This window comes from Hevea brasiliensis, unplaced genomic scaffold, assembly GCF_030052815.1.
Source record: "Hevea brasiliensis isolate MT/VB/25A 57/8 unplaced genomic scaffold, ASM3005281v1 Scaf1, whole genome shotgun sequence".
Taxonomy (NCBI): domain Eukaryota; kingdom Viridiplantae; phylum Streptophyta; class Magnoliopsida; order Malpighiales; family Euphorbiaceae; genus Hevea; species Hevea brasiliensis.
Window position 1 is genome coordinate 8,871,446 of NW_026614585.1, and position 24,804 is coordinate 8,896,249.

At 35.1% G+C, this 24,804-nt stretch overlaps 3 protein-coding genes and 1 long non-coding RNA gene across 11 annotated transcripts; 1 reads left to right on the forward strand and 3 right to left on the reverse strand.

Moving 5' to 3' along the window:
* The first annotated feature begins 37 nt into the window (after positions 1-37).
* Positions 38-5,650, forward strand: LOC110650047 (30S ribosomal protein S31, mitochondrial). 3 transcript variants are annotated; one of them, XM_021804836.2, is made up of 3 exons: positions 38-381; positions 4,298-4,428; positions 5,236-5,650. In XM_021804836.2, exons 1-2 carry the CDS (start codon positions 173-175, stop codon positions 4,419-4,421), a joined length of 333 nt encoding a protein of 110 aa, XP_021660528.2. In that variant the 5' UTR covers positions 38-172; the 3' UTR covers positions 4,422-4,428; positions 5,236-5,650. The 3 variants fall into 3 exon arrangements, with proteins under 3 accessions (XP_021660528.2, XP_021660527.2, XP_021660530.2); XM_021804835.2 differs by lacking the exon at positions 5,236-5,650 and having other exon boundaries at positions 4,298-4,564; XM_021804838.2 differs by lacking the exon at positions 4,298-4,428 and having other exon boundaries at positions 85-381.
* LOC131176291 (uncharacterized) lies at positions 3,725-5,059 on the reverse strand. The gene is made up of 2 exons (XR_009146412.1): positions 4,995-5,059; positions 3,725-4,400 (listed from the first exon to the last, which is right to left on the reverse strand). It is a non-coding gene; the product is annotated as an uncharacterized LOC131176291 (long non-coding RNA).
* Positions 5,651-6,261: 611 nt separating the features above from the next.
* Positions 6,262-10,211, reverse strand: LOC110650046 (NADH dehydrogenase [ubiquinone] 1 beta subcomplex subunit 9). 2 transcript variants are annotated; one of them, XM_021804833.2, is made up of 6 exons: positions 10,003-10,209; positions 9,860-9,901; positions 9,678-9,759; positions 7,720-7,775; positions 6,874-6,947; positions 6,262-6,475 (listed from the first exon to the last, which is right to left on the reverse strand). In XM_021804833.2, exons 1-5 carry the CDS (start codon positions 10,129-10,131, stop codon positions 6,906-6,908), a joined length of 351 nt encoding a protein of 116 aa, XP_021660525.2. In that variant the 5' UTR covers positions 10,132-10,209; the 3' UTR covers positions 6,262-6,475; positions 6,874-6,905. The 2 variants fall into 2 exon arrangements, with proteins under 2 accessions (XP_021660525.2, XP_057997261.1); XM_058141278.1 differs by lacking the exons at positions 6,262-6,475; positions 6,874-6,947; positions 7,720-7,775 and adding an exon at positions 8,383-8,990 and having other exon boundaries at positions 10,003-10,211.
* A 455-nt stretch (positions 10,212-10,666) lies between these two features.
* LOC110650043 (kinesin-like protein KIN-7E) lies at positions 10,667-19,773 on the reverse strand. 5 transcript variants are annotated; one of them, XM_058141277.1, is made up of 15 exons: positions 19,292-19,773; positions 18,890-19,104; positions 17,887-18,198; positions 17,030-17,119; positions 16,844-16,944; positions 16,612-16,725; positions 16,445-16,526; positions 16,305-16,372; positions 16,122-16,187; positions 15,892-16,016; positions 13,783-14,119; positions 13,128-13,232; positions 12,134-13,036; positions 11,694-12,019; positions 10,667-11,171 (listed from the first exon to the last, which is right to left on the reverse strand). In XM_058141277.1, exons 3-15 carry the CDS (start codon positions 18,104-18,106, stop codon positions 10,850-10,852), a joined length of 2,859 nt encoding a protein of 952 aa, XP_057997260.1. In that variant the 5' UTR covers positions 18,107-18,198; positions 18,890-19,104; positions 19,292-19,773; the 3' UTR covers positions 10,667-10,849. The 5 variants fall into 5 exon arrangements, with proteins under 5 accessions (XP_057997260.1, XP_021660523.2, XP_057997259.1 ...); XM_021804831.2 differs by having other exon boundaries at positions 17,887-18,177; positions 19,516-19,772; XM_058141276.1 differs by having other exon boundaries at positions 17,887-18,177; positions 19,447-19,772.
* Positions 19,774-24,804: the final 5,031 nt, after the last annotated feature.

Sequence of the window (24,804 nt, forward strand, 5' to 3'; positions counted from 1 at the left end):
CAACCTTCCAAAAACCTTCTGCTCTGAAAATGGGCCTTCCATAAGCCCATATTGGTCTATCCGTCGCTTAACCCGACCCGGTCCATCATATAGGAAACCACTTCGAAATAACAACTATAGCCTGCACTTCCTATCTCTCGTCTTTCACTCAGCTTGTGTGTGAAAAACAGTAATGGCGACGATGATGCAGTGGTGCGGCGCTGTAGCGAGGCGGGTGTTGGCGGCTCAGCCGGCAACAAGAGTTGGGGTGGCGCCAATCCTGTGCGGGAGAGGGGATAAGAGGACAAAGAGAGGGAAGAGATTCAAGGGATCGTACGGAAACTCGAGGCCCAAGAAGGACAAGAAGATTGAACGCATCAAGGACAAAGTTGAGGTCCCCAGGTCCACCCCTTGGCCTCTCCCTTTCAAGCTTATCTAATTTGCATTGTCCCTTGTATTCTTTCATGCTCTCTGTGTCTCCGGTCATATGTAGCTTTTCTTTTTAGTGTTGGATTTAGGCTTTCTAGGTTCACTTACATCAGAAATACATGTACATTTTCTTGAAGTCTTGTGTGTTGCTTAATAAACTGTTAAATTTCAGTGATTTTGGTATGCTTTGCAAATTTCATGGTGGAAATTTGTTTTCTTGTTTAATGGATTTTTGGTTTGTAACTTTGAAAATGATATAAACTTTTCTGGATTTTAAGTGCGGGAACCCTTCAATTTTGTCCATCTCTTATATACAAATGAATTTTATAAAATTTTGCCTTAGTTCAATATTGTGCCTGCTTCTTTTGCAAAGGAGTATAGGCAAACTAGGATGGAAAGGCTAGTGCATATAGAGTCATGCTGAAGGTAAAAACTATGAAGTAGGAAGAAGATAGGTTAGGGCGTTGAAGGGAGTATCTGAAACATGACAGAGTCGTGTAGTTCAGCTTGAAAGTGCTGCAAAGACGGAAAAGCATGACAAGAGCGTGGTTTGAAGAAGTAAAAACATAACTTGTAATTCATTATTTGACATGGGATATATCTCCAGGCATCCAAACTGTTGCAACATTGATATTTGCAGATGAACTCAAATAGTTTTGCTAGGTTTGATTGACTCCTTTTGTTTTGCTGAATATATTAGCATGATAAATGGCATGTCTGTGTGGTAGTAAATTAACCAAAAAAGCAAGTTACAGATGTTGGCTTGTATAATCTGTGGAGCCACTGTCATTATAGGTTTACTTTTGGTAGAGCAAGGTATTCTGCACTTCTAGAACAGTAGTGTACAAAATAAGAACACATACTCAACTCAAGTCAACTCAGCTAAGCATTTATTCCAAAAATTTATTGAGGTCGACTATATGGATTCTCTTTCTCCACTCTAAACGATTTTGGGTTAAATCTTCGGAGATGTGTAATGTTTCTAGGTCATATTGTACTACTCTCCTCTAAGTCAGTTTAAGTCTACCTCTTCTTTTCTTTTTATTCTCTAACCCAATGTGTTCTACTTGTCTAACTGGAGCCTCTATATGTCTACGCTTCACATGATCAAACCACCTCAATCTCCCTTCTCTCAACTTATCCTCAATTGACATCAATCTTACATTTTCTCTAATACTCTCATTACGGACTTTATCTAGTCTAGTATGACAACTCATTCTCCTTAACATTCTTATCTCCTTAACATTCTTATCTCCTCAACTCTTATCTTAGACACATAGGACTCCTTTATTGCCTGACATTCACTACCATATAACATGGTCAGTCGTATGGTCGTACGGTAAAATTTTCCTTTCAACCTATTGGGAATCTTGTGATCACATAGAACTCCTGTGGCACGTCTCCACTTCAACCCTCCGGCTTTAATCCTATGACTAACATCCTCCTCACATCCCCCATCTGCTTGAAGGATTGAGCCGAGATATTTAAAGTGAACAAAATAAGAACACATGTTAGTTGGAAATTGAAAGAATAAGAATCATTATTATTATTATTATTATTATTATTATTATTATTATTGGGTACTACTACAATACAGAGAGTTTTATTATGGAAAGCACTGCCCAGTGCGTGAATTGCAAGGGGGAAGATGGTATCTCTGAGACAGCTTAAAGGTCTTTGGATGGGAGAAATTGATTACATATGCAAAAGAAATTCAAAGTTTTTAGGGTTCTTATATCATAGCAAGGTAATTCAAAAATGTTAGAATCTGTGTTCTAGGAGTTGCATGTCACTGAAAGAAAGGATAAATCTTTATAAATTTAGGTTGCAAAGTGGTTGATTGACAAGTTGTGATGGAAAGAATTTGACATTAATGAATTTAGAGTTCTTAAAGTGACTGATGATTCAACTTGAAAGTGCCTGATTGGATTGGATAGGCTTATAAAGAGATCTCTAGGGATAATTCTGATGTGAAATCCTATCCCCCCGTTTGGAAATTATAATTTGCGAGAATTCAATTCAATTGATTTATATTTTGTAAATTCTCATGTTTGGACTTTGGAATGAAATAATTCAATTTTTTTAACTAAAAAAAAAATTCATTTTAAAAGAAATAGAATTCATGCATGATTATATGAGAATTCTTTTAAATTCTTTTCTTCCAAATAATTTATTCCCAAGGAGCCCTTTGACATATCGATTTAGGGAATTCATGGATAAGTACAACAAATAGTCAGACGGTTAAGCACCAAAAATAAAGAGAATAACTGTTCATTGGATCAATTAGCCTTAGAAAGAGGTCTCTAGGGATTGTTCTGATGTGAAATCTTTTTATAATGTCATTTTTAGGGAACCCATGGATGGCTAAAGCAAAATTTTCTTTGGAAAGTTATATGGAAGACTGATTGTTTTACTTTCACTAAAGTAGCTCTATTTTAGAGGAAACTTGTGAGTGAATTTTGACTATTGAGAATCTCTAAAAGGAGGGCAAACCTTGGTCAAATATGTTTTGTCTGTTAAAGTATTGTATAGTACATGCATTACCTGCTTTTGCATTCTGATTGACTGGTAATATGTGGGAATTAGCTTATTTAGTTGTGGGGCTATCCTGGGTACTATCATGTTTAATTGGGGATTTACTATCTTGTAAAAAGAAGGGGGCAAATTTTTGTTCCTCACTGTTTTTAGATTTATTTGGAGGGAATACAAGAAGCAAGCTTTTGACAGGATCCTTTCTTTGTTCTTATAAATTATTTAAAACTCATTATATTTTGCATAGTGGGCACCTTTGTAGCTGATCTTGACAGCATTTTAAACTTTGTAAAATCCTTGTTGAGTTGCCACACTTTGTTGCCCTTCACGAAGATTTTAATGACAAATAGTGAACCAGAACAGATTAAGAAATTGAAGGTTGAAAAGGTGGTTTTTTTTTTTTTTTTTTTTTTGGGGTGTTACCAAAGTTTAAGGAAGAAGAAGTGTCTTAAGATAGTTTATATGTCATGAGATGTGAAAATTTGGTGACGGCGACAATATCTTCAAATTCTTAAAACCTGAGATTCTTCTATGCAATCAGAAGATATAAATTTGTACACAAGGGGTATGAATTATATTCTGGACAATTGTATATTGCTAGTTTAATATCGAGTGTGAAAAAATTTGGTGATGGCAACAATGTCTTTGAATTCTCAAAAACTGAGATTGTTCCTTGCAATCGGTAGATGTAAATTTGTGTACAAGGGAGCTAATTTCTCTTAGTAAACCTATATACTTTATGACATCAAGAACTTGAGATATGTAGGAAACTAGCAACGTGCAATTGTCGAGAAATTAACTCATATCATTCATATCATTGCTTCAACCTTGAGTGAACGGATCTCTAATTATGCCAAGTCCAATGATGAAATAAAGTAATAAACCAAGGGTAAATTACTTTTTCTTCCATGTGTTATATCATAATTAACACTTGGTTCTTATATTTGGAAAATAGATAAAAACATCTCTAAGTTTTGGTTCGGTCATACACTTTCATCTCTTCCTCCATTTTTGTCAATTTAGCCGTTGTTCAAGTTAGTAAAAGGCGGTCAACAAGAGACTAAAGTGTTAATGATAAAACTTAGAGATGAAATAATAATTTATCTTGAGTGGTATTAAGATATTTTCACTCTTCATTAACAACGAAAATTGAGAAAAATGGACGAATAGATTTTCATATGACGGAATCAAAACTTAGAGATGCTTTCATTTATTTTCTAAAATATAGGGACCCAAGTGTTAATTATGACATAACGCGGGAAAAAAAAAATTTACCCATAAACCAAACCAGAGGTAATTGTGACCACACTAATTGAAGATGTGAAGAGATGATATTTGCTGTGTCTTCTATGCTCAGTTGCAAGCCTAAATCCTGTGTAAATGGTCCACCAGAGCATGATCATTATGATCAGAGTGGCAAAGATTCCAACAATAACTTCAGAAATTGTTTGTCTCCCATGCTGCCAAGCCATCCATACTAGTGAGATTGTAAGTTTGAAAATTTATGATTTGCTTTGAGCATAGATGAATGTGCTGGTAATGAAAATTAATGTAGAATTTAAAACAGAAATTCTTGGCTTCATAAGTTGATTATGGCAATATTATGGAGAGAATACTTCTTGTATTCCATGTATAATTTCACAGCAATTTTTGTTGGTTTAGGCATTTTTGCATCATAACATTCATTGCTAGTTTATATCAACTATACATCTCCTTTTTAAGTAGATCAGGTTCTATAACCTTTATGCTTTCCTTAGTTTATGCAATAACATGGAATGGTATGATAATAGAATAAGTGAAAAATAGTCATTTCATAGCCCATGGAATAATTATTTTATTTGTTCTCAATTACACTGAGTCTGTTAACCAAATGAAACATGAGAAAGTTATTGAATGGAAAATCTTAGAGACTGGTCTTTCTATCCTACTAATTCAGTTGCAAAGAAACCTATAGGACAAGAACTAGAGGAAAAGCAATGACATTGAAGCAAAAAACCATCAAAACAATCCCAAAAGAACTTACAAAACAAGACTGTTAGTATCTATATTGCTACCTTTATGAATTCTGGCTTCCTCCTCCTGCAATTCTTGTGACAAATTTAGATATAGGAATCCCAAGTATCAGAAACAAGAAACCGAGGAGCATAGTTAGAACTCCAATGTGAAAAGCCCAGTCTGTACAGCCTGTATATCTGCTTGAATTTATAGCAAGTTTGAACCCACTACGAATTGCCCATAACAGCATCACCATGGTAACCAGAGAGCCAGTAATCTGCAATGTTATTGTATGTACAGTGGCAGCTCTCCGGTGGTTCATCTTCCTCACCTTGGTGTTGGCTGATGCTGCCTCATCATCCATATTAGCCGGATATTCAAACCAAGGGAATGAGGGTGAATATGGGTTGTTGATGGAGGAGCAATCGAAGTGTTTGTGGTTATGGCGATCAGATGTAGTGTCTGAAATAAGATGTTATGATCAAATGTGTATTAAATGTGCAGGGAAAAAGGCTAGAAGGTTTATGGGGTGCCTAGACAAGCTCCAAGCCTAGGCAGGCTTACACTTGTCACTTGTGTAATTGGGAATGGGATTGGTGGGGGACATGTCTTCTATTTAGTTTTTTTTTATTGTGATTGTGATTTTTGACAAGGGAAGGTATTGATTGACGATTTGATTACGTTAATGATGATGAGATGGATCATTCTAACTTCAGGTTTTGAGTGCGAAACACACTTTGCGAATCCTGAATTGGTAAAATCTCCCTATTCCCTCGAATCAGTCATCATGCGTGGGTCTCTTGCCCCTACAGATTGGAGTCTCGTTTTTTATATGCTGGGATCACTTGTTCTCATATGATAAAACAAATATCAATTTACCCAAGTTTCTAATTGTAGCGGGACATGGTCTGTATTCGTGTTATCCATTATAATTGTTCAAGATTGAAAATGTACCGTCTTTCTCTGCGTGATCAATTGATAGTGAATCCAAGAACCTACACACTGCTCATGAGAATGTTATAACTGGAGATCCAGGAAATGAAAACACAGCCTATTTCAGCTGATGTCCGAGGCACAGTAGTTCCAACTTCCAAATGCTTGCTTTCACAAGGGCTAATGATTCTACATTTGCATAGCCACAAGAGGTTTGTAACCTTGTGTCCATGCGTGAACGACTTCTTCCAAAATTTAAGTTCATGAAGAACACGGCCGTACCTAATTTTTTCAAGTGTTCCAATCGAAGAGATAAAGGTGAGATCCCCACCACATTACCACCGTATTCATTTACCATCCATCTCAAAGCGGCAACATTTTTGAAGTGGCAAATTAGATCAAGAAAAAGAATAGTTTTCATTTAAAGAATTCCAGATCACTCCATTCCAGTTTTGATCCAAGTCTGCAACACAATCTCTTTCTTTAGAGAAAACCAAATACACAGCAGTGAAAGATCTTGTAACGTCTATCATTTGCCTTTCAATAAACACAAACATGACACTGGACTCGCTCATTATCTTTTGCAGCAGTCATGGATCATCTCAATCTGCAAAAGCAATACAGAAGCAGCTTCAGTGAGGACATAAAGTGCTTGAATATCACACAAGAGGAATAGCATAGACTATAGAGAGAGAGAGAGAGAGAGAGAGAGAGAGGCCCTGTCTGTTCATTATTGTGGAGATTGACTAGAGAAACAGCACCAAAATTCTTATTTGAAGAATTACCTGAGAGAGGGGAGGAGGAGGTGGGTTGTTTTGTAGGGGGGGTGGGGGATTGGTTTGTTTTGTAGTAATTCAACATTGTTTAATCAAAATGAAATAGGGAGGGAAATTATCATATTGCAGAAACCAGAAGCAAATCATTCAATGTACAAGCTCACACCTAAAATACATTGCCAAAGAAATGCAGCCAATAGCGTGCCAAGCAAGTGATTGTAATGCTAACCTTTATTTATTGATATGGAAAAAGATGCAGAATTAATCATTATCTTCTCGACCATAGTTATACACTATCTCAATCTGCAGTGCCAACCAAATATCAGAATTAAATGAGGAAAAAAAATAAAAAAGGAAGCAAATTAGAGAGCAAAATAATGAATACATCCACCAAGTTTACATCCATATATCAACTTAGTTACAACCAAATATCAACTACTGCTTGGTTCTGACACTGCATTTCACATTGAGGTAAAAACTGATGTAAATGGAAATAGCACAATAAAAACAGTGGGTGGGACCTTTACCTAGATTAGGATTGCTCCCTCCCTTCTTCCCTACCTATCTCTAGAGTATCTCTCCAGTTTATGCTACTATTACTACAATACTTGAAGAACAAAACAATGGATTCTCAAGAAAAAATAAAAAAATAAAAAAATAAAAAAACTCAGATTCACCTTAAGAACAATAGGTCATCAAAACAAGATGACCATCAACCATGAGATTGTACCACACGTAAGTCGCCCATATAAAGTTCAGAGGCATGCATTAAACAATGTATTCCCCGAACCTACTTTAGGCCACCCATTCTGATTCAGAATGTGTAAATAGAAATGACATTATCCAAGGAATGTATATTTGCACGTATACATTTCAGCTACAAATTAAGAATACAAAAGCAATACTCAGGTCTAGAAATTTTAACTTCCACAATACACAAGCACATAAAGGTATTGATTACAACAGCTCAGTGTCATCCTAAACAAAAAAGACACAGAAAGGAAGGAGAATGAATAATTGAAAAGAAAATAAAATGACCGTATATAGACAAGATCAGTAAATTGTAATTGATTACCCCAGAAGGTGGAGTTGGATTTCGAGTAAACTTGCTACCGCCAGGAGCCCAAGGAACTATACACAAAAGAGATCAGTGATTTAGGGAACCATATTAGCAACTCTAAAACTGGGAAAGTACCAAAATAAAACTGCATATTATCACAAACATACAGGTAAATTATGTGCACTAAAAACAAAAAGAAAAGAAAGCATAGATTTTATTGATTCCCATGGATGAAAATAAATTCCTCTTTGTACTTGGTTTCACCTCCTTAGCAAACCTTCAGTGCTTTTTTCTACTCATGAGAGAGAGAGAGAGAATAAAAGGCAGCCATTCATCAGTTACAGTTCCAATAAAATAAGATCCTAGTATCTCAGAATGCAACAATTGAAATTATGGCTCATATTCAGGAGGAGATATTGTACATTAAGGTCCCAACAGAAAGGAGAGAGGGAGGAGTGCTTATAATTTTTTATTTATCCTATTTCTAGCATAAAGGGAAAACCTTACTCTACATAAGCAATTCTAACCTTTTTCTCCTTTATAGATAAAAAGCAGGTGGTTCTCAGTGAATGTAGGCACAATTCCAAACCATGTAAGATCCTAGTTTCTTCTCTCTCTCTCTCTCTCTCTCTCTCTCTCTCTCTCTCTCTCTCTCTCTGTGTGTCTCTGTCTCTGTGTGTGTGTGTGTTTGCGCGCGCGCGCATCTTAATGCATGTGTTTGCTACATAGTTAATTTTCTAACAGGAATTTTCAAAATTTTGCAGCAAGAAGTAAGTGATTTGGGGCCTAAAACCTACAACCTCATAAAGGCTCTTACAATTTAACCAGACAATGCCCCTTACTGAGAGCAATATGGCAACATTGCAACAAATTTTAACAATAAGCATAAGGAAATAAACATATACTTGGGTAATCAGTGATTCTGTCCTTAATATTCTGGTGGTCCAGTGCCAAATAAATTCAATTAATGTCATTTCAGAAAACACCTCCCCATGCCAAGTTGACAAAAATTGAAAAGTCATTAAAGCTGATACAGAGTATTCCTCTTCAATTTATCTGATTCTTGCTTGCCTGAAAACCTGATAATGGCAAAGGGTAATGGGAAAGCAACCTGGCCAGACTCCAACTAAGTCCTAGAAAACCATCCAAAAGAGGAGTAACAAGTTCAAGGGAGTACACCCAGCATATATCTGGCCCCCTATTTTGCTCTTTTTGGGATATCTTCATGACTTCAATAGTTCAGCATTTGCTTAGGACCATATAGACAAGATACGCAGCTTTTGCTTCTGAGAAAACAACCCAGGAAACCCTTTCATTAGAAAAGAATTGGGTTATAAATTAGAGCTTCCCTTGCAAGGGTAATTAGGAGAAACCCTATAAAGTAAAGATGCCGCAATTGATTGAGCTCTCATGCAATAGGGCAACAAATAGAGAGATTATCTACTTCTCCTTGAATAAAGTTAAAATTGTCTAGACTTCTAGGCCAAAGCAAGCAAGGAATTCTTTTATTTCAATACCACTCCAAAGATAAAATAAACTTTCTAGGTGAAAGCCAAATGAGGATAAAACATCTCCTCAAAGAATGGATTTTAAAAAAAATGTGGGCTAGAAAGACAGGCTTGCACAAGCTCTTGAATCTTGCATCAGATAGGGAAAAAAATGACACTAAAAAAATTGAGTTGAGAGGCAATCTAACAATAAACTTAAAATTTTGGGTATTCAACGATCATCATCTTGTGGCATCCCTGTTTAATTCTTAGGTTTTTCACATTTTAACTTGATACAAAAGATCTAAGAGGCAATCCTCAACTACCAAAACAATCTTTTGCTACACATAATTAGAATTTATAGACAAATGATCTACACATAATTGCAAATCACCTTAAATTAGGTTATCATTCTCCAAAAAAAACAAGAATCAGAATGCAAAAGAAAAAAGACCAAAAGCACAGTCCAAGCATCAAATTACTTACCAATATAAGGATCAGGGTGCCGCCACTTATTATACTGTGCCTCACCTTCAGCAATCATTCTATCAATAGCGTCCAGATCCTCCTGCAAGCCCATATAACCCGCAGATTATCACTCTACAAACTTACCAAAAATGCCTTAGATGATTAAAAACAAAAATTTCACAAAAATAAAGACAACGAACCACATGCTTGTTGGCGTCGAACTTCTCGCGGAGGTTCGAAGCCTGGAGGAGATAAGATAATGAAAGAATTAGTGTTAATTACAGGAAGTGCAAGCTGAATTAGAGAGAGATACAAAGGAAATGATGAGATTAGGGAAATGTACATCTTGATAGAAGAGGTGGCGGTGGACGGCCCAGGTGAGAGTGTCTCTCAGAGCTCGACGATAGAGGATCTGAACTCTCTCCTTCTGTGCTGCTCTCCTCGCTAGGTACGCCGCGGTTGACACGCTCATCTCTCTCGTTCGCTCGCGCTCTCTCTCTCTCTCTCTCTCGATCTCTCGACGCTTCTCAGTTCACACTGCTTTTCTTTAAGAAAAAAGGAAATGCATTTTCACAAGTAGTAGCAAAACAGAACGGTGTCGTTTAAGATGTCGCTGTTTTATCGGTCAAAAACGATGTCGTTTCTTTTGAAAAGTGCAATTTGGTCAAAACGTTGCGTTTTTATGCCACTTTGTAATAGGAGAGGTTAGGATTATCTTGTTTAACGTTTATTTGTCAACATGCGCCCGCTGCTGCTTGCCATGATTTTATGAGTCTTTGATTAGAACTTAGGAGTCATTCATCAAAACTTTTATTAAAATTCCATAAAAATTTTAATTATATTATATTAAGATCTATCAAATATAATTATAATATAATTCGAGCTTGACACCTTTTTCGATTTAAAAGATTTTTGACAGATTTTGACACTATTAAAACTTCAATTGAAGCTTAGAAAATAGCACTTGTTTGATATTTATCATTAAAAAATAAAGGAAAAAAAAAGTAGGAACAGAAAAAACCAGGAGCAACATACATGAACAAAATGGGCAAAACCGAGTTCAACTTTGAACATGATACAAGCTAAAATTTTTACAACTCTTAAACAATCACGTGTAAAGAATGCTATATGGCCTAGCCTATTTCAACAAATCACCGCTCTAGTTGGTATACATTTGCCACAGAACAAACCTATAAAAGAGTTGATTTGCTGTATGTCCAGCCCAAGGACCTCCTCCTTGTGCTTGGGGGTGCGAAGCTAAGCCCGAACATCTCCTTCAGAGCTTGCCCCTGTTCTACAAACCTTACCAGCTTTCCAACTATGGCAGCACTCTCCATAATGTGGTTAATATCCTTCGTGTTGCTCCACAAGCTGTTAGCCAATTGTAGCCTCCTACGTTTTGAGTTCAACCCTATACCCCACTTCTGGTAGATTCTCTTTCTCTCTTCTTCTGATAACCTCTTTTGCATCAGCTTGCTTAGCATTCCTCTCTCCTTATGAAGGGCTTTGATGCTGTCTCCCCCAGGTTAAGATATTAGGTGAGTTGAGGGATATTTAATTGGCTACAAGCATAGAGAAAATAATATGTAGCAAGAAAGGATATAATCTACTGAGTAAATCAACTTTGACTGCAATCCTTCCAATGTCACTCATCACACCTCACCCTCATTTTCTACTTTTGTAACCAAATACTGTAACTAACAACAAATTATGCAGGCTATTTGTTGCTGTGGCAAAGAAAAAGAGAAGCAAAAATGGAAGAACTATAAAAAACCCTATGGAAAACATATTTGAATTCAGCATGACAAGGTTGCTTCATAAGTTACAAGAAAGAGAGAATTTTGCCTCTTCTTATTTCCCTCTTTTCACTCTCTCACTTTTTCCCCCTCCTTGTCGGTCATCTAGGCTTGTTAGCAGACAATATAGGAGATTTAAATGGATGAATGCATTATGTGACAAAAGTTTTCAAAGTCTGCAAGATACATGAAAACATGCATTCACAGAAGAGAGAGGGAGAGAGAGAGAGAGGAGAACCTTGTTGCCAATGTCAATGTCTGACTCCAACCACCTCCCACAGAATGATTCCCTTGAGTAAGTGTTTCCTTAAGGAACGAAAGTCTCCTAAGCTCCACTTCCATGTATACAGAATCTGTTGGATCGCCTTTAAAGAGCAGGAAAAAGTAAGCTCTATGAACCAAGGAAACATTACAAGTTTGCCAAAGTTCAATTATCTCTCCCCGCTGCCTCTCAAATGCCAATGGCCAATCACTAGAAGTTTCTAATGCTTCACCCATGGGATCCAATCCAACATCTTTCGCATTCTTTTCAAATTCGCGATCCATTTGGTCTGTCTCCCGAACCTAGCATGTGGAAATTAAGCAATGTCATGTAATAAATTTTTGAGAGACTGATTGACCCAAAATGTGCAAACTTCTTGCAAGGACATGGCAGGAAAATCAAAATACAACTCTCACCTGACCATCAACTAGTTGCTTCTCATACTCCTGCTTGGCCATCTCCTGCAGTCCTTCAACAAAAGTTTGGATGCTAGGTATATCCCCATCTGCAGAAGTTTTGATGCTCTGTGATCTTAAATCATCTGGATAGGCACTACCAAGAGAAGACTCAGAATCATTTCTTGATAACCTTGCAGGGTCAGCACCATAATTTAGTGGAGGAAACTTCCTTCGGACACCTTCCGGCCTCCCAGAAAAGCTTTTCTCAAAACCATTTGGTGGGGTGCTCTCAATTTGTTCTGCCTTCCCAAGATAGGGAGAAGAGTCAGTCATGAGATTCTCTCTACAGCTCCAGCTCCTTGTTAACTGCATGTTCCTGGAACTTGAAATATCAGCTGCCAAGGATTGTGGAGATGTTTCATCAGGGTCAGGACTGACAAGATCATCTACGGTCCTTTGTACATGATGCAGCCTCTGCTCCAACATGTCATATGTGAAACCATTTTGTATGCGACTCACTTCTCTACGTCCATTTGCTGGAGTTGATATTTGTTGCCCTGCTGCTGCATCATCCCCAAACATTGTCAAAGCTAATGTCCCTTCATTTTCACCATTTGATATAGAATGGGGTTCAAAACTGCTCTCTCTTCTTGTCTCATCCATTTCAATACATTGAACTTCCTTGCAGTAGTCATCAGTATTTTCTGCAGGTCCAACAGCGGTATCCTCCAGACTCTGACAGGAACTGGATCTAACAAACTTCTTTCCAATTGACATCAGTGAAGAAGTACCATCAGACACAGAATGGTCATCATTATTATCCTGAAGATAGTAGGACTCCTCCATGTTGCTCCCACTGTCTCCATATTCATCTTCCCATGTATGCCCTGCTTGCTGATTAGGATGAGGGCCAACCACAGCCTAAATTGCCAATACATAAGGCAAGAGTTAACAATTGAAGCAGCATTATCAACATTACTCAGAGTCTAAAATAACTAGGCAGTAAATATACCCCATTTCTTGAAGTTTGATTCTGTCCAATCATTCGCAGCAAATCCTCAACCCGGGATTCAGCAAGATCCCGTTGCTTGGTCAACTCTCGAATCTCCTTCTCCATCTACATGATAGAAAATTGTGTAATCAAAGTAAACCTACACTTCTTCATGAGCTCAAATCATACAGCTGGGTTAAATGATGACAAGGTTAGCTGTTAATAATTTCCTACATTCACCAAATTACAGGATAGCTAGACAAGGCCATCATATGTATTATGAAAAAGAGTAGGTTTCTCCACTCTTCACTGAAACCCCCTAGTTGCAGTTGCCATTTTTTTTTCCTGGTCTCTCCATGGTTGTGGCTTATGTAGAAGTGTAAATTCAAAAGGTGCGACGTATCTAATATACCAGTTGCTAGACATGATACAACAATGACATAACTACAAATGTACCTGGAGCACCTACTTTTGGATACAAACCCATCACATAAGCTCTATCTATAAAGAAAGTATCAATACCTTTTCCATTGAGAATTAATTGGAATCAATTAAAAAAATAGAAAAGTAAATAAATGGCCCCCTATAACATAGAATGTTCTTTAAATTTGTCTATAAAAATATATAAACATGGGTACAAGTATTTGCTGATGAGTTTCAAAAAGCAAATTGTTACCTTTTGAATTTGAAGATCTTTCTTTCTAAGTAATGCCGCATAATCACTGGTTGAAGAAGCAGGGACAGGACTTCTCAACTCACTCTCCAATCTAGCCAACTCTCTTTGCAAATGCTTAACCAGTGCCTTATCTGACATGACTACGTTGACCTGTGCCTTTGTGGTAACTTCTTTTGCACAACAAGCAAACAAAAGAGTATTTCTGGTTTGCTCAACATGTCTACGAGCAGGGCTCAGAGTGCAGATAATGGCAGTTCTAGCATTTCCACCCAAAGCAGGCTGCAGTAACCGTGTCAGCTTAGAATCTCTATAATTGATGTGCCCATATCTCCCCTTGCTGCATCCATTAAAAAACCAAGTTGAAGAGATAAAAATAATGTGCAATCCTCTCATTTGATAATGTTTTTATTAAAGTCTAACTAGAGAGAAATAAAATAGATAGCAGCAAAGAAATATTTACAGAGGGCGGAGGTGATAGAGAAAAGCAGCTCCTCATCATTTGTTAGTGTAGATAGTTGTAAAAAAATTGTTTTGAGAACTGTCCTTGTATCAATTTGGAAAAGGCTTATGATAGTATTCCAAGATATGTCTTATAGAGAGTGTTAGAACAAAAGAGGATATCTATTAGGTACATACAAGTGTTGAAAGATATGTATGATATGTATGAAAGTGCAACTACTATTGTGCGCACAGTGGGAGGGGACACAAGAGATTTTCCTATCTCAATTGGATTACACCAAGATTCAGCTGTGAGCCCTCATCTTGTTACATTAGTTTTAGATGAATTAACGAAACATATACAAGAGAGTATCTCTTGGTGCATGACATTTGCGGATGATATAGTTCTAATAGATGAGGCGCGAGAATGAGTAAATAGAAAGTTAGAGCTTTGGAGAAGTACTCTAGAGTCAAAGGGAAAGTTAAGTAGAACGAAGACAGAATACATGCATTGCAAGTTCAGTGAAGGCCAAACTGGTGATAGATAATGAGTTAGTTTGAATGGAGTGATACTGTCCCAAAGTAATCACTTTAAATATCTTGGCTCAGTCCTTCAAGTAGATGGGGAATGTGAGGAGGATGTTAGTCATAGGATTAAAGCCGGATGGTTGAAGTGGAGACGTGCTACGGGAGTTTTATGTGATCGCAAGATTCCCAATAAGTTGAAAGGAAAATTTTACCGTACAGCCATACGACCGGCCATGTTATATGGCAGTGAGTGTTGGGCACTGAAGGAGTCGTATGTGTCAAAGCTAAGAGTTGCGGAAATGAGAATGTTAAAGTGGATGAGTGGCCATACTAGACTAGATAAAGTCCGTAATGAGAGTATTAGAGAAAAGGTAGGAGTGGTGCCAATTAAAGATAAGTTGAGAGAAGGAAGATTGAGGTGGTTTGGTCATGTGAAGCATAGACATACGGAAGCTCCAGTTAGACAAGTAGAACACATTAGGTTAGAGGATAGAAAGAAAAGAAGAGGTAGGCCTAAACTGACTTGGAGGAGAGTAGTACAACATGACCTAGAAGCATTACACATTTCTGAGGATTTAACCCAAAATCGTTTAGAGTGGAGAAATATAATCCATATGGCCAACCCCAAATTTTTGAGATAAAAGTTTAGTTGAGTTAAGTTAACTGTCCTTGTATCACTTAGCAGTACAGTTATAAACTTATAATGAAGATCAATTTGGCTCTATGTGTATGTCACTGAGCACAAAACCTGTGTGACCTTCCTATATTTATTATTAACAATCTGCATCACACTTCAATGTTTAACATTGTAACGCATGACGTGCAAGCAAGTTGGTGGTCATATCTTAACCATATATTTATCATCTAGCTTCCCAATGTTGGCCATTGAATGAAATTCTGAAGTTGATCAATTTCAATGAAATGAAGTATTGAACACAATGCTGGGAGCAACTGCCTTTTGCCAATTGGCAGTTACCAATTTAAAACAGTGTCATTGAGAAGGCATCAGCCGTGTCCAAAAAATCTAAAAATGCAGCTAAAGCAAGTAAACTACCACATACCATACATCATGGATTATAAAAATTGCAGGGACCAATTGCAATTTACAAAGCTACACCAAAAAGGAAGAAAGAAACAATCGACCTTAGCTTGCGAATGACAGTTCCTAGAGTCAGTAAACTACGGTTTATGTGGCATCCTTCTTTCAATCTTGCCCCAGTGGGTAATGCCTGAGATGCACGCTCACTTCCTGCCAAATCAACAAAATTCTGCACCAAAAAAAAGAGGGGTTACTTTTACTTCCCTACCATTATCAATAATATCATCTCTTCATTAATTTTGCAAATGATAATCAAGAAAGAAAGGATCCATACCACAGTTGCTGAAAGAGTTGTAGAATTTTCTTTGCCTATGAATTCACGAGCAGAACTTTCAATTGTCTGAGAGAAACATAAACAAGAGAAGGGCTAACATGATAAACTCTAATCAATCAAGCAATGCACATACTTGCTAGCAAGTAAATACACTACAACATAAGTGGAGAGGGACTGGCATACCAATCTAAGAATTTGATGAGATCTGGAGCTCTTCTCATTCAGGGAGGTCTCCCCAATCTGTCTTTGACCTGCAAGAATGCAATAAAAATAATCACACACACAACATCATCCAATAATGGCAGGTTTTGTATAACCTTTACCTTCACAAATGGAAAGGAGCTCCTTCAGATGACTCCAGTCCTTTAGTGTTTCCTCCGTAACTTTCTCAATAATGGTCCCTTTCTAAATAAAGCAAGAAAAATTTAGAGCAATTTGTCAACTCATCTGCTATAAAATGAAGAGGATGGGGGGAGGAAGACAAATTCACCTCTGGATCATCTAGCAATCTAAGTGGAGTAGAATCCATGCTAAGAAGATCCCTAATAGCTTCATTGTATATCTCAATTGCTGAGAACTTCAAAACGAATGCTCTGTCTTCATGCTGCAACAATAACATTATGGCAAGAATTTCAGCATTAACTATATTTATGAACAAGAATAATGAGTGAAAAAATGAGAAGGGAATAAAAAAAAATACTAAATTAGAAAATTTTTATTACCCTATGTATATATTCAAATATATCTGCTACCGTATACTCAGTTATCCCCGTCATGGTGTATGTCTTTCCACTGCTTGTCTGCCCATACGCAAAAATACTTGCTGGAAAAAACAAATGGAGGTGAAAAACCTTTACATTTCTTGGTATGTAATGTGAAAGGCACCAAGTCATTCACGTTATACTTACAGTTAATACCACTGACAACTGAAAGTGCAACTTCCTTGGCTCCTTCCTCATACACTTGCCTCGTAGAGTAGTCACCCCGAAATACTCTGTCTATTCCAGTACAAGGGCAAAGAAAAAGAGATGAAATATTTTAACCTAAAAAAAAAGCTTTTGAAAAGCTGATTATGAGTTCTCAGTCCTGTGACTTAATCCAAAGTTTGAGAGTTAATCCGGCAATTAAAGCTAACGTTCAATGCATACATATAGAGATCAAATTTGCAAAAAATGATGCTATTTGCACAAGGTAAATGCAAGTGATCCTGTTGGTTCATAGTGCTATGACATCTGACGGCAGACTGCATCTATTTGTCCTACAGCAGGGGGAAGCAAACTGTTGGCAATGATTTGTGGGTTACTCTGGGTTAAACTATAAACAGAAATTCAAAACGTAACACATTAAATAAGTTGTAAAGTGGTAAATGGGCTGTAAGTTGCCATTTTGTTCATTGACTATGCATACGACCTACACACAAGGGATTTCCCTATCTTTAAGCAACCCAGGTTTGTTAAGCAAAGCATTACGGAAATATTGGAAACATAACAGCCAACCAGGCAAATTGCATCCAGAATGCTTTCAGGAATAGTTAAATGTCTGCATATGATGGTCACAGACAGTGGCATTCAAAGCCACCTAAAAGTTCAATCCAATGGTTCTAACCCCAGTAAATTTTCAACAGAATATAAAGAATTGCTTGGGGTATATACTAGATAAATTCATTGGATTACACCTTTAAAAGTTAAGATCCAATCCTCATTGGTACTTTGGCAGCATCATTTCACCTTTTACACTGAAAAAGATTCAAAGAGCACGTCCTTACCAAAAGTATAGGCAGATGGAAATGTGGAGCCTTCACGAAGGGTATTCCGATACAATATGGTGGTGTCATTGATGCATTCCCAGTCTGCAACTTCATTTGCCGCAATCTCCTTCTCATTCAAAGGTCTCAACCTCACCAAAACAAGAATATTCTCCTCACGTGCACTTGCCATTGGCATCTTCTCCATCTTTGGTAGTTCAGTCCCTCCAATTGACACCATTTCTCACATCCCACGTTTGGTCTTCTCAACCCGCCCAACAATTAAACAAAAAAATCTCATAATTTCAGATCCTGACAAAGGAAAATCAAAGTCTGGGAGTCAAAATACTCATATTTGCTCTTGCTTTCCCAAAATATAAGACAGGTTTAGATGTTAAAAGCAAGGTTGTTGAATTTGGCTTAAAGATAGTAGGTCCATCGCTACTCTGACAGTATCTTCAGGTTAATCATGGGACAAAAGATAAGCAACCAATGAAAATACTAATTATGGGTCATATCAACAACAAGAAGATCATCATCGTTTTTAACCAACCACCGAAAATAATTATTTTCAATCGCAAAAACAGAATAAATAAAAGGAAGGCTAACGACTGATAAACGGGGGTGGTGATAATCCAAAATTCCAAATCACCCAAAAATAGGCACCAACTAAGATAGGAAAAAAATAAATAAATAAACATGGGTACTTATGATTGGTTAAGTCCTTTGTTAATCTTTAGTCCTGAGCTTTATTAAATCAAAAGCCCATAGCCTCATATCACAATTCTTTTTCTTCCTTCAACAATTATCAACTGCAATGTCATAACAGAAAGCTTCTCGTCGTGGTGGCGACCCACCATGCTTAATAACCAAGCAAGAGAAATCCCGTATGAAGCTCGCGTCTTCGCTAGGAAATGGTCCCATACTACCCACCTCCCTCTCCCGTCTTACACAAAAAATAAATGCATACATACTCGTGCATCAATGTGTGTATGTATATATAGAAAAACTGAGAGAAAAATACCTCCAAATACCGTGTCATTGTCAGCAGACCGTTAGTGGACACAGTTCAATGCATTGGAGATGAGGTAATACTGAGTACTGACTGTATTTTCCTTCTCCGGTAAAAAACGCTGTCGTTTTTCAGTTCTCTTTCTCTGATTTCGCTCTGATCTGGCCTGAAAGGGCTGAAAGGGATATTTACTTCAACCTTACTCTTTCTTCCTCAAATCTCGAGCTCTGCAACTTATAAAAAAGCCAAAAATTAAATAATAATAATTACAAGAAATAGCATTTAATATAATGTTCGTCGGTTAAATCCCGAATTCCATGCATTTAGCCGTTGCTTTTTTTTTTTTGGAAAAAACAAAAAAAAACTGAATGTTTATTAATTAAATTAAAAAAAATACATATATAAAAATCTCACTGAGCAATTCCTAAAGAAAGCTAATTTCTCCGCATCACTTCAATTTTTTTTCCTCGAGAAAAAGGGGGAAAATAAATTAAACTAAGCAGAGAAAGCTCGAAATGAAGCCGAACTGTAAACGTAGCTTTGAAGAGAAATGGAGAGAAAACTATTACTTTACGCGTCGAATAAAGCTCAGAAAAGAATACAGAGAAGATAATGTGAGTAAAAGCAAAGGGCATAACCGGAAAAAGAAAAAAAAGGAAACCGATGAAACAGTAAAATCGGCAAGATTTCACACACCACGATCTCTCCCTCTCTCTACAAAACTTCATAAACACAAATTCAAAGAGAGAAGGAGAGAGAAAAAGTGAAAGAGAGGAGCGTATGGTTCTAAGAGAAAGGAAAGCTGTTCTTTTCTTTCTTCTCTGTGTTTGTCTCTCTCTGGTTTTTTTCTCTCTAAAAGGAGCGTAGGGGTGAGCAAATGGGGTGCAGCGTCAACGTCGACGAAGTCTCATAATTTTTTTATTTTTTTATTTTTTTTCTTCTTTCTGGCGGTGTTACGGTTTTGCCCTTCCTTCCGCTCCTTGCTTGGAAAGATAGAAGGGAAGTCACGTGCAATTGTGGGACACGTTGGTTTCTTCTCGCCACGTGGGAGCGTGATTTGTGTACGGAAGACAATTCGTCGTCATTGGTTTGGACCCAACGCTGGATCGTTTGAACTTTAGATGAACGGTTAAGATGGGATTATTAAATTTGATGGATACATTCATCCTCCTTATCAATGGTAATCTGATTAAACCTTAAATTCAAGAATTCAGTACACACACACATATAAGATATTTCTAGAAGTTTAGCAGTAGTATTTTTTTTATAATATTATTATTTTAATAATTTATATTATTTTTTTGTAATACTATAATTTATAATATATTAATTATATATTTTTAAATTAATATTATATATATATATAAATTTTAATTATTTTTTTGAAAATATTTGAGAAATAAAAGTAATAAAATAAAATTTAAAATAATTAATAAAATTTTATATTATTTTTATATATTAAAATTTAAAATATATATAAAAGCATTAGCACGTGCCATTCCTAATTTTGATATATGTTTGTGTTTTCTAATTGCATGATTTCATCACATATTTGAATTGTGCTCAAATAATAACCCACATTTGCTTTATGACACCAAGTGATTAAATAATTTACATGAAAAGTAAGTGTTTTACATGAAAAGTAAGTGTTTGTTTCTAAAATAAAACTCAATTTGCGAAAGTCTAATTTAATTTATTTTTAATTTTTTATCTAATTTAATTTAGAAGTCTTGATTTATGTTTAATTTAATTCAAAATTAAAGAATGAGCAACTCACTCATTACTTAGTATGCAAGTTGCTTTCTTTATTATTTTTTTAATATTTTTAACGTTTTATTACTTAGGTAATTATTTTTTTATTTTTTTGAACATAGTTAATTATTTTTTAATGTTAATTCAATAATTATAATTATTAATTTTATTATATTTTACATTTTTAATATTAATTAGTAATATGGAACTATAAAAATTATATTTTTATATTTTTAATTCTATTTAATTATAATTTTCTAACTTTAATTAAATACATGTAAAAAAGCAATGTTTTTTAATTTAAATAATTAAAATTTGTTATTATCATAATTTTAATTTTAATTAATTGTATGAAAATATAAAAATAATATTTTTCTTATTTCATTTTAATTAATAACATTTCATAATAAAAATAATATTTTTATATTTTAATTTAATTAATTATAATATAGAAAATAATATTTTAGTTTTAAAAATAAAAAAATAATTAAATATTCAGTAAATAGTAATTGTAACATAAATAAGGGAGATTAGACTAAATTAGACATAATTCAGAAGTTTAAGTTAAATTAGACTAAAAATTAAATGAGCTAAATCCGATACTCCCGATAAGTATGAGAGGCAAATTGAGCTTTATTCGGTTTCTAAAAGCATGTGATATTAATGCTAGTACATCATTTTGTAAAATAATATTTTTATACTTTGTAAATATTTTGATATTAATGCTAGTATAAAATAAAATTTTTATACTCCCAATAAAGTCGATATTAAGCATTTTTATATAAAGAAATTAATAATATTTTTATACTTCCTGGGAAATAAAGAAATTAAAAGCCTCAATTTTCCAAAAAGTTAATGATAATGGCTAAATAAGATAATTTTTAACACTTCCTGTGAAATTAAAGTTTCTGAATAATCAAATAAAACTTTAGTTTATGGTTAAATTGGTATTTGATTTGACTTTCAGATTTATTATTATTTAGTTCTTTACATGATTGCAGATTGTATAGAAATGTGCTTCATAAGAGTGTACTTGTTTTCAGTTTATACTTATTTTCAAATGGTTTCGGGTTAACATAATAAAAAATTTAATCCAAACTGAATATATATATGAAACAAGTGAATAACTTTATTTCATTTTTTTATTTTTATTTGTTTTTACTGAATAATAAATTTTTAATTAATATTTATTTTTTAATTAGTGTATGATAATATGTATATACAAAAAGTTTAATAAGTATTTAATTATAAGAACCTAAAAAGTGTAAAAATTATGAAAGCCCAACCCGTTTAATGTGAAAATCGCAAATATTTAGTTTTATAATTTTATTTGTTAGTTTCGGTTTGAATATTATTAAAATTGACTTTATTGGTTTGGTTTAACGAATACAGTAAACCAGTCCAAACTAACTCATGATAGTCATAGCACTTTAGTATTGCAAGTGATCTCTCTCACTCGAGAAATATAATCAGGTTGCTCATGAGTAGTTAAATGTTGCGTAATTACTATTTCTAATTTTATTTGGATTGATGAATCTCTTTTAGTGATTCACTTTTATCGTTACATGACATAAACCCTTTCAATTTGATGAAAGTATTTTTTATATAAAAAAATATTAAGTTTTGATCAATGAGACCTTATTTCATTAGTATTGGAATTGTAAGGTCTTGAATTCCAATCTTAATAAAAGTAAATTGTATTAAAAAAAAAAAACTAAGTGTTTGAGTGTTGAAAACTAGGGATAAGAGTACCATAGATGAGCAATATGTGAATAGTGTTAAAGGGTATATGGTAAGGTATACTATTATGGGATACAGTATATAAGTGGATGTGAAGCTAATCCGACCGATTTTTGAGTAGGTTTGAGAGATTCCCAAATGTCCTTCCGTAAAGTAGTAAAAGGTTAGAGGGTCAAAAGGTTTTATCCCGCTTGGCATTTCAATGGTTAAGTTAGTAACTAGGAGAAGAAATGAAAACAAAGAGAATGTAAGAGTTGGAAGTGTAGAGATTCAAATGTTTACCTGGAGGAAGTAAAGTCTTGTATACTAACCGTTAACTTAGTAGGAAGTGCCAAGTGTGGTTATGGTACTAGTTAGACAATAGCACCCACCTTTTTAGTATGTTACATTGATTTTATCTTTTGTAATAGGTGCCTTGTCGTCAATGTCATGGTGATTATTGTGTGAGTGATGGTGACATTCATTGTGCTTATTATACCACTGTTATTTGGCTCATTAATGCATTTGTCCAGTCGGTGCTCAAGGGTTTGCAGTAGCCTTCACAGGGATTTATTCCTTTCCTAAATGCTATGTCTATGAACAAGGTTTCCACATCACTTAGTAACCTCTTACAAGATATTTATCATCTTTTCTTGATCATGTAGAGCTAGATAACTAGTGCAAAGTGATTGAGCATTTGTATGGTAGTCGAACAACTTATTCAGGTGTTTTATTGATGATACATATTGCTCCTCGTACAAAGAGATAGAGGTTCTTGTATATACAAGCGATATGATCAATGGAGAGATGATATATCTTTTAATTGGATTAAGTGTAAAGAAGTCTTAATGTCCAATTCACATGCATATAACTTGCTTATAAATTAAATATACATATATAATTCAATCATTTTTTAGTATGAGTAGAATGGAAACTGTAATACTGACCATTTTTCAATGTCAGAATATCTACCCTTGAAGGAATATTTTGGTGAAGACTGAGACTTCACTGACAAGAGAGTAGTTGTAAGATGTAAAAATATATTCATATATGTGTGTTTAAAATGTTTAAAATATATTTAAAAATGAAAAATATTTTGGGGGTTTTGTTCTTTAAAAGTTTTAAAGAAGTGTTTTAGGCAAAAAGAACTTTGGCAGCTGAAGTCTCTTTTTGGTTCAGATGCTCATTTGAGCAGAATCAACTCCGACAGCTGAAAGTCCCTCGATAGAGAGGGTATAAAAGGGATCTCAACACATTTTCTGCACAAAACACTTTGGTTTCTTTCTTTTCTCTCTTTCAACTTTGGGGCATACATAAAGTTCTTTGAAGAGATTCCTTTGAGTTTTTAAAGATTCGGAGGTGGATTCTTCCTTTTAAAAGTATGAAAGAGTATATTCAAGTTTTGAAGTTTTGATTCTCTCACCTCCAAGCTCTAAGAAAAGAGGTAACCTTCTTTTCTTATTTACCTAATAGATAGATCTAAGAGAGTTGATGAGAAATTAGGTTTTAAAGCTTTAATTTCATGAAAAGTTGTTTAAGTTAAGTTTTTTATGAAGTTTATGCATGTGGGTTTGGGGGAAACCTAATATTTGAGTTTTGATAGATGTATGTGGATCTTAAGCATATTTTCTAGTTGTTCCAGGCTCTAGAGATGTGCATATGTGATGAGATTGTGTTTTGGAATCTTGAAATGAGTTTTGAGGGTTTTGGGAGAATGGTTTTATAGGTTTTTTACTTGAGGATTCTAGAAATTCTCAGGTTCAACAAATGAAGCTTGCATTTTCTCAGAGAATCTAAAAATTTTCCAAGTTCGGCAGTTGAAGTCCCAAACTTAGGCAGTCACAGTGGCTACTGCCCAAAATTGAGTATCTGATATTCCAAGGTTCGGCAGCCAAAGTATAAGGTCTGATAACCGAACTTGGTTATGCCCACTTATTTTCTCCTTTAATTTTAAGGTTCTAAAATCTAATTTCATAATTTCTAAGGGCCTAAAATAGGATGTTTATGTTATGTATAGAGTTTTAGAGCCTTATATAATACTCTAGGGTCTGATTTAATAGGATCGAGCTTGAGAAACTCAGAAGAGTAAGGATCCGAAGATAGCTCCCATCGAGTAAGGAGGTTGATAAGCTACAAGAGGTGAGTAACTCTAACCTTAATAAAATGAAAACTATTTACAGGTAATTAATGAGCATCCTCATGCATCATATCATATTTATTTAGGATTTATATATCTAGAACACAAAAATATTGCATAATTATATAAATTATTGTTGGTGCATTGATGGATATTAGATAACCCATTACTCCCTTTATGTTATGTTATGTAATGTTATGGATCCATAAGTAAATCCTAAGTAGAGATCTTGACATTGCCCTTCAAGAGAGATCTGATAGTTGCCTCTAGGTACATAACACAGGTCATGTCTAAAAGGAAAGTTTGGGGAGTTATTAAT

What these genes read in the sequence shown, in the direction of transcription:
- LOC110650047 (XM_021804836.2), top strand. Translation starts at nt 173, where the DNA reads ATGGCGACGATGATGCAGTGGTGCGGCGCTGTAGCGAGGCGGGTGTTG. An exon ending in GACAAAGTTGAGGTCCCCAG is followed by an intron (nt 382 to 4,297) that starts GTCCACCCCTTG and finishes TTCTATGCTCAG; the next exon opens with TTGCAAGCCTAAATCCTGTG.
- LOC110650043 (XM_058141277.1), bottom strand. Translation starts at nt 18,106, where the DNA reads ATGGTGTCAATTGGAGGGACTGAACTACCAAAGATGGAGAAGATGCCA. An exon ending in GATTGCTAGATGATCCAGAG is followed by an intron (nt 16,527 to 16,611) that starts GTGAATTTGTCT and finishes TGCTTTATTTAG; the next exon opens with AAAGGGACCATTATTGAGAA. An exon ending in ACATTGACATTGGCAACAAG is followed by an intron (nt 11,172 to 11,693) that starts GTTCTCCTCTCT and finishes TGGGGGAGACAG; the next exon opens with CATCAAAGCCCTTCATAAGG.
- LOC110650046 (XM_021804833.2), bottom strand. Translation starts at nt 10,131, where the DNA reads ATGAGCGTGTCAACCGCGGCGTACCTAGCGAGGAGAGCAGCACAGAAG. An exon ending in GCCACCTCTTCTATCAAGAT is followed by an intron (nt 9,902 to 10,002) that starts GTACATTTCCCT and finishes TATCTCCTCCAG; the next exon opens with GCTTCGAACCTCCGCGAGAA. An exon ending in TCGACGCCAACAAGCATGTG is followed by an intron (nt 9,760 to 9,859) that starts GTTCGTTGTCTT and finishes ATGGGCTTGCAG; the next exon opens with GAGGATCTGGACGCTATTGA.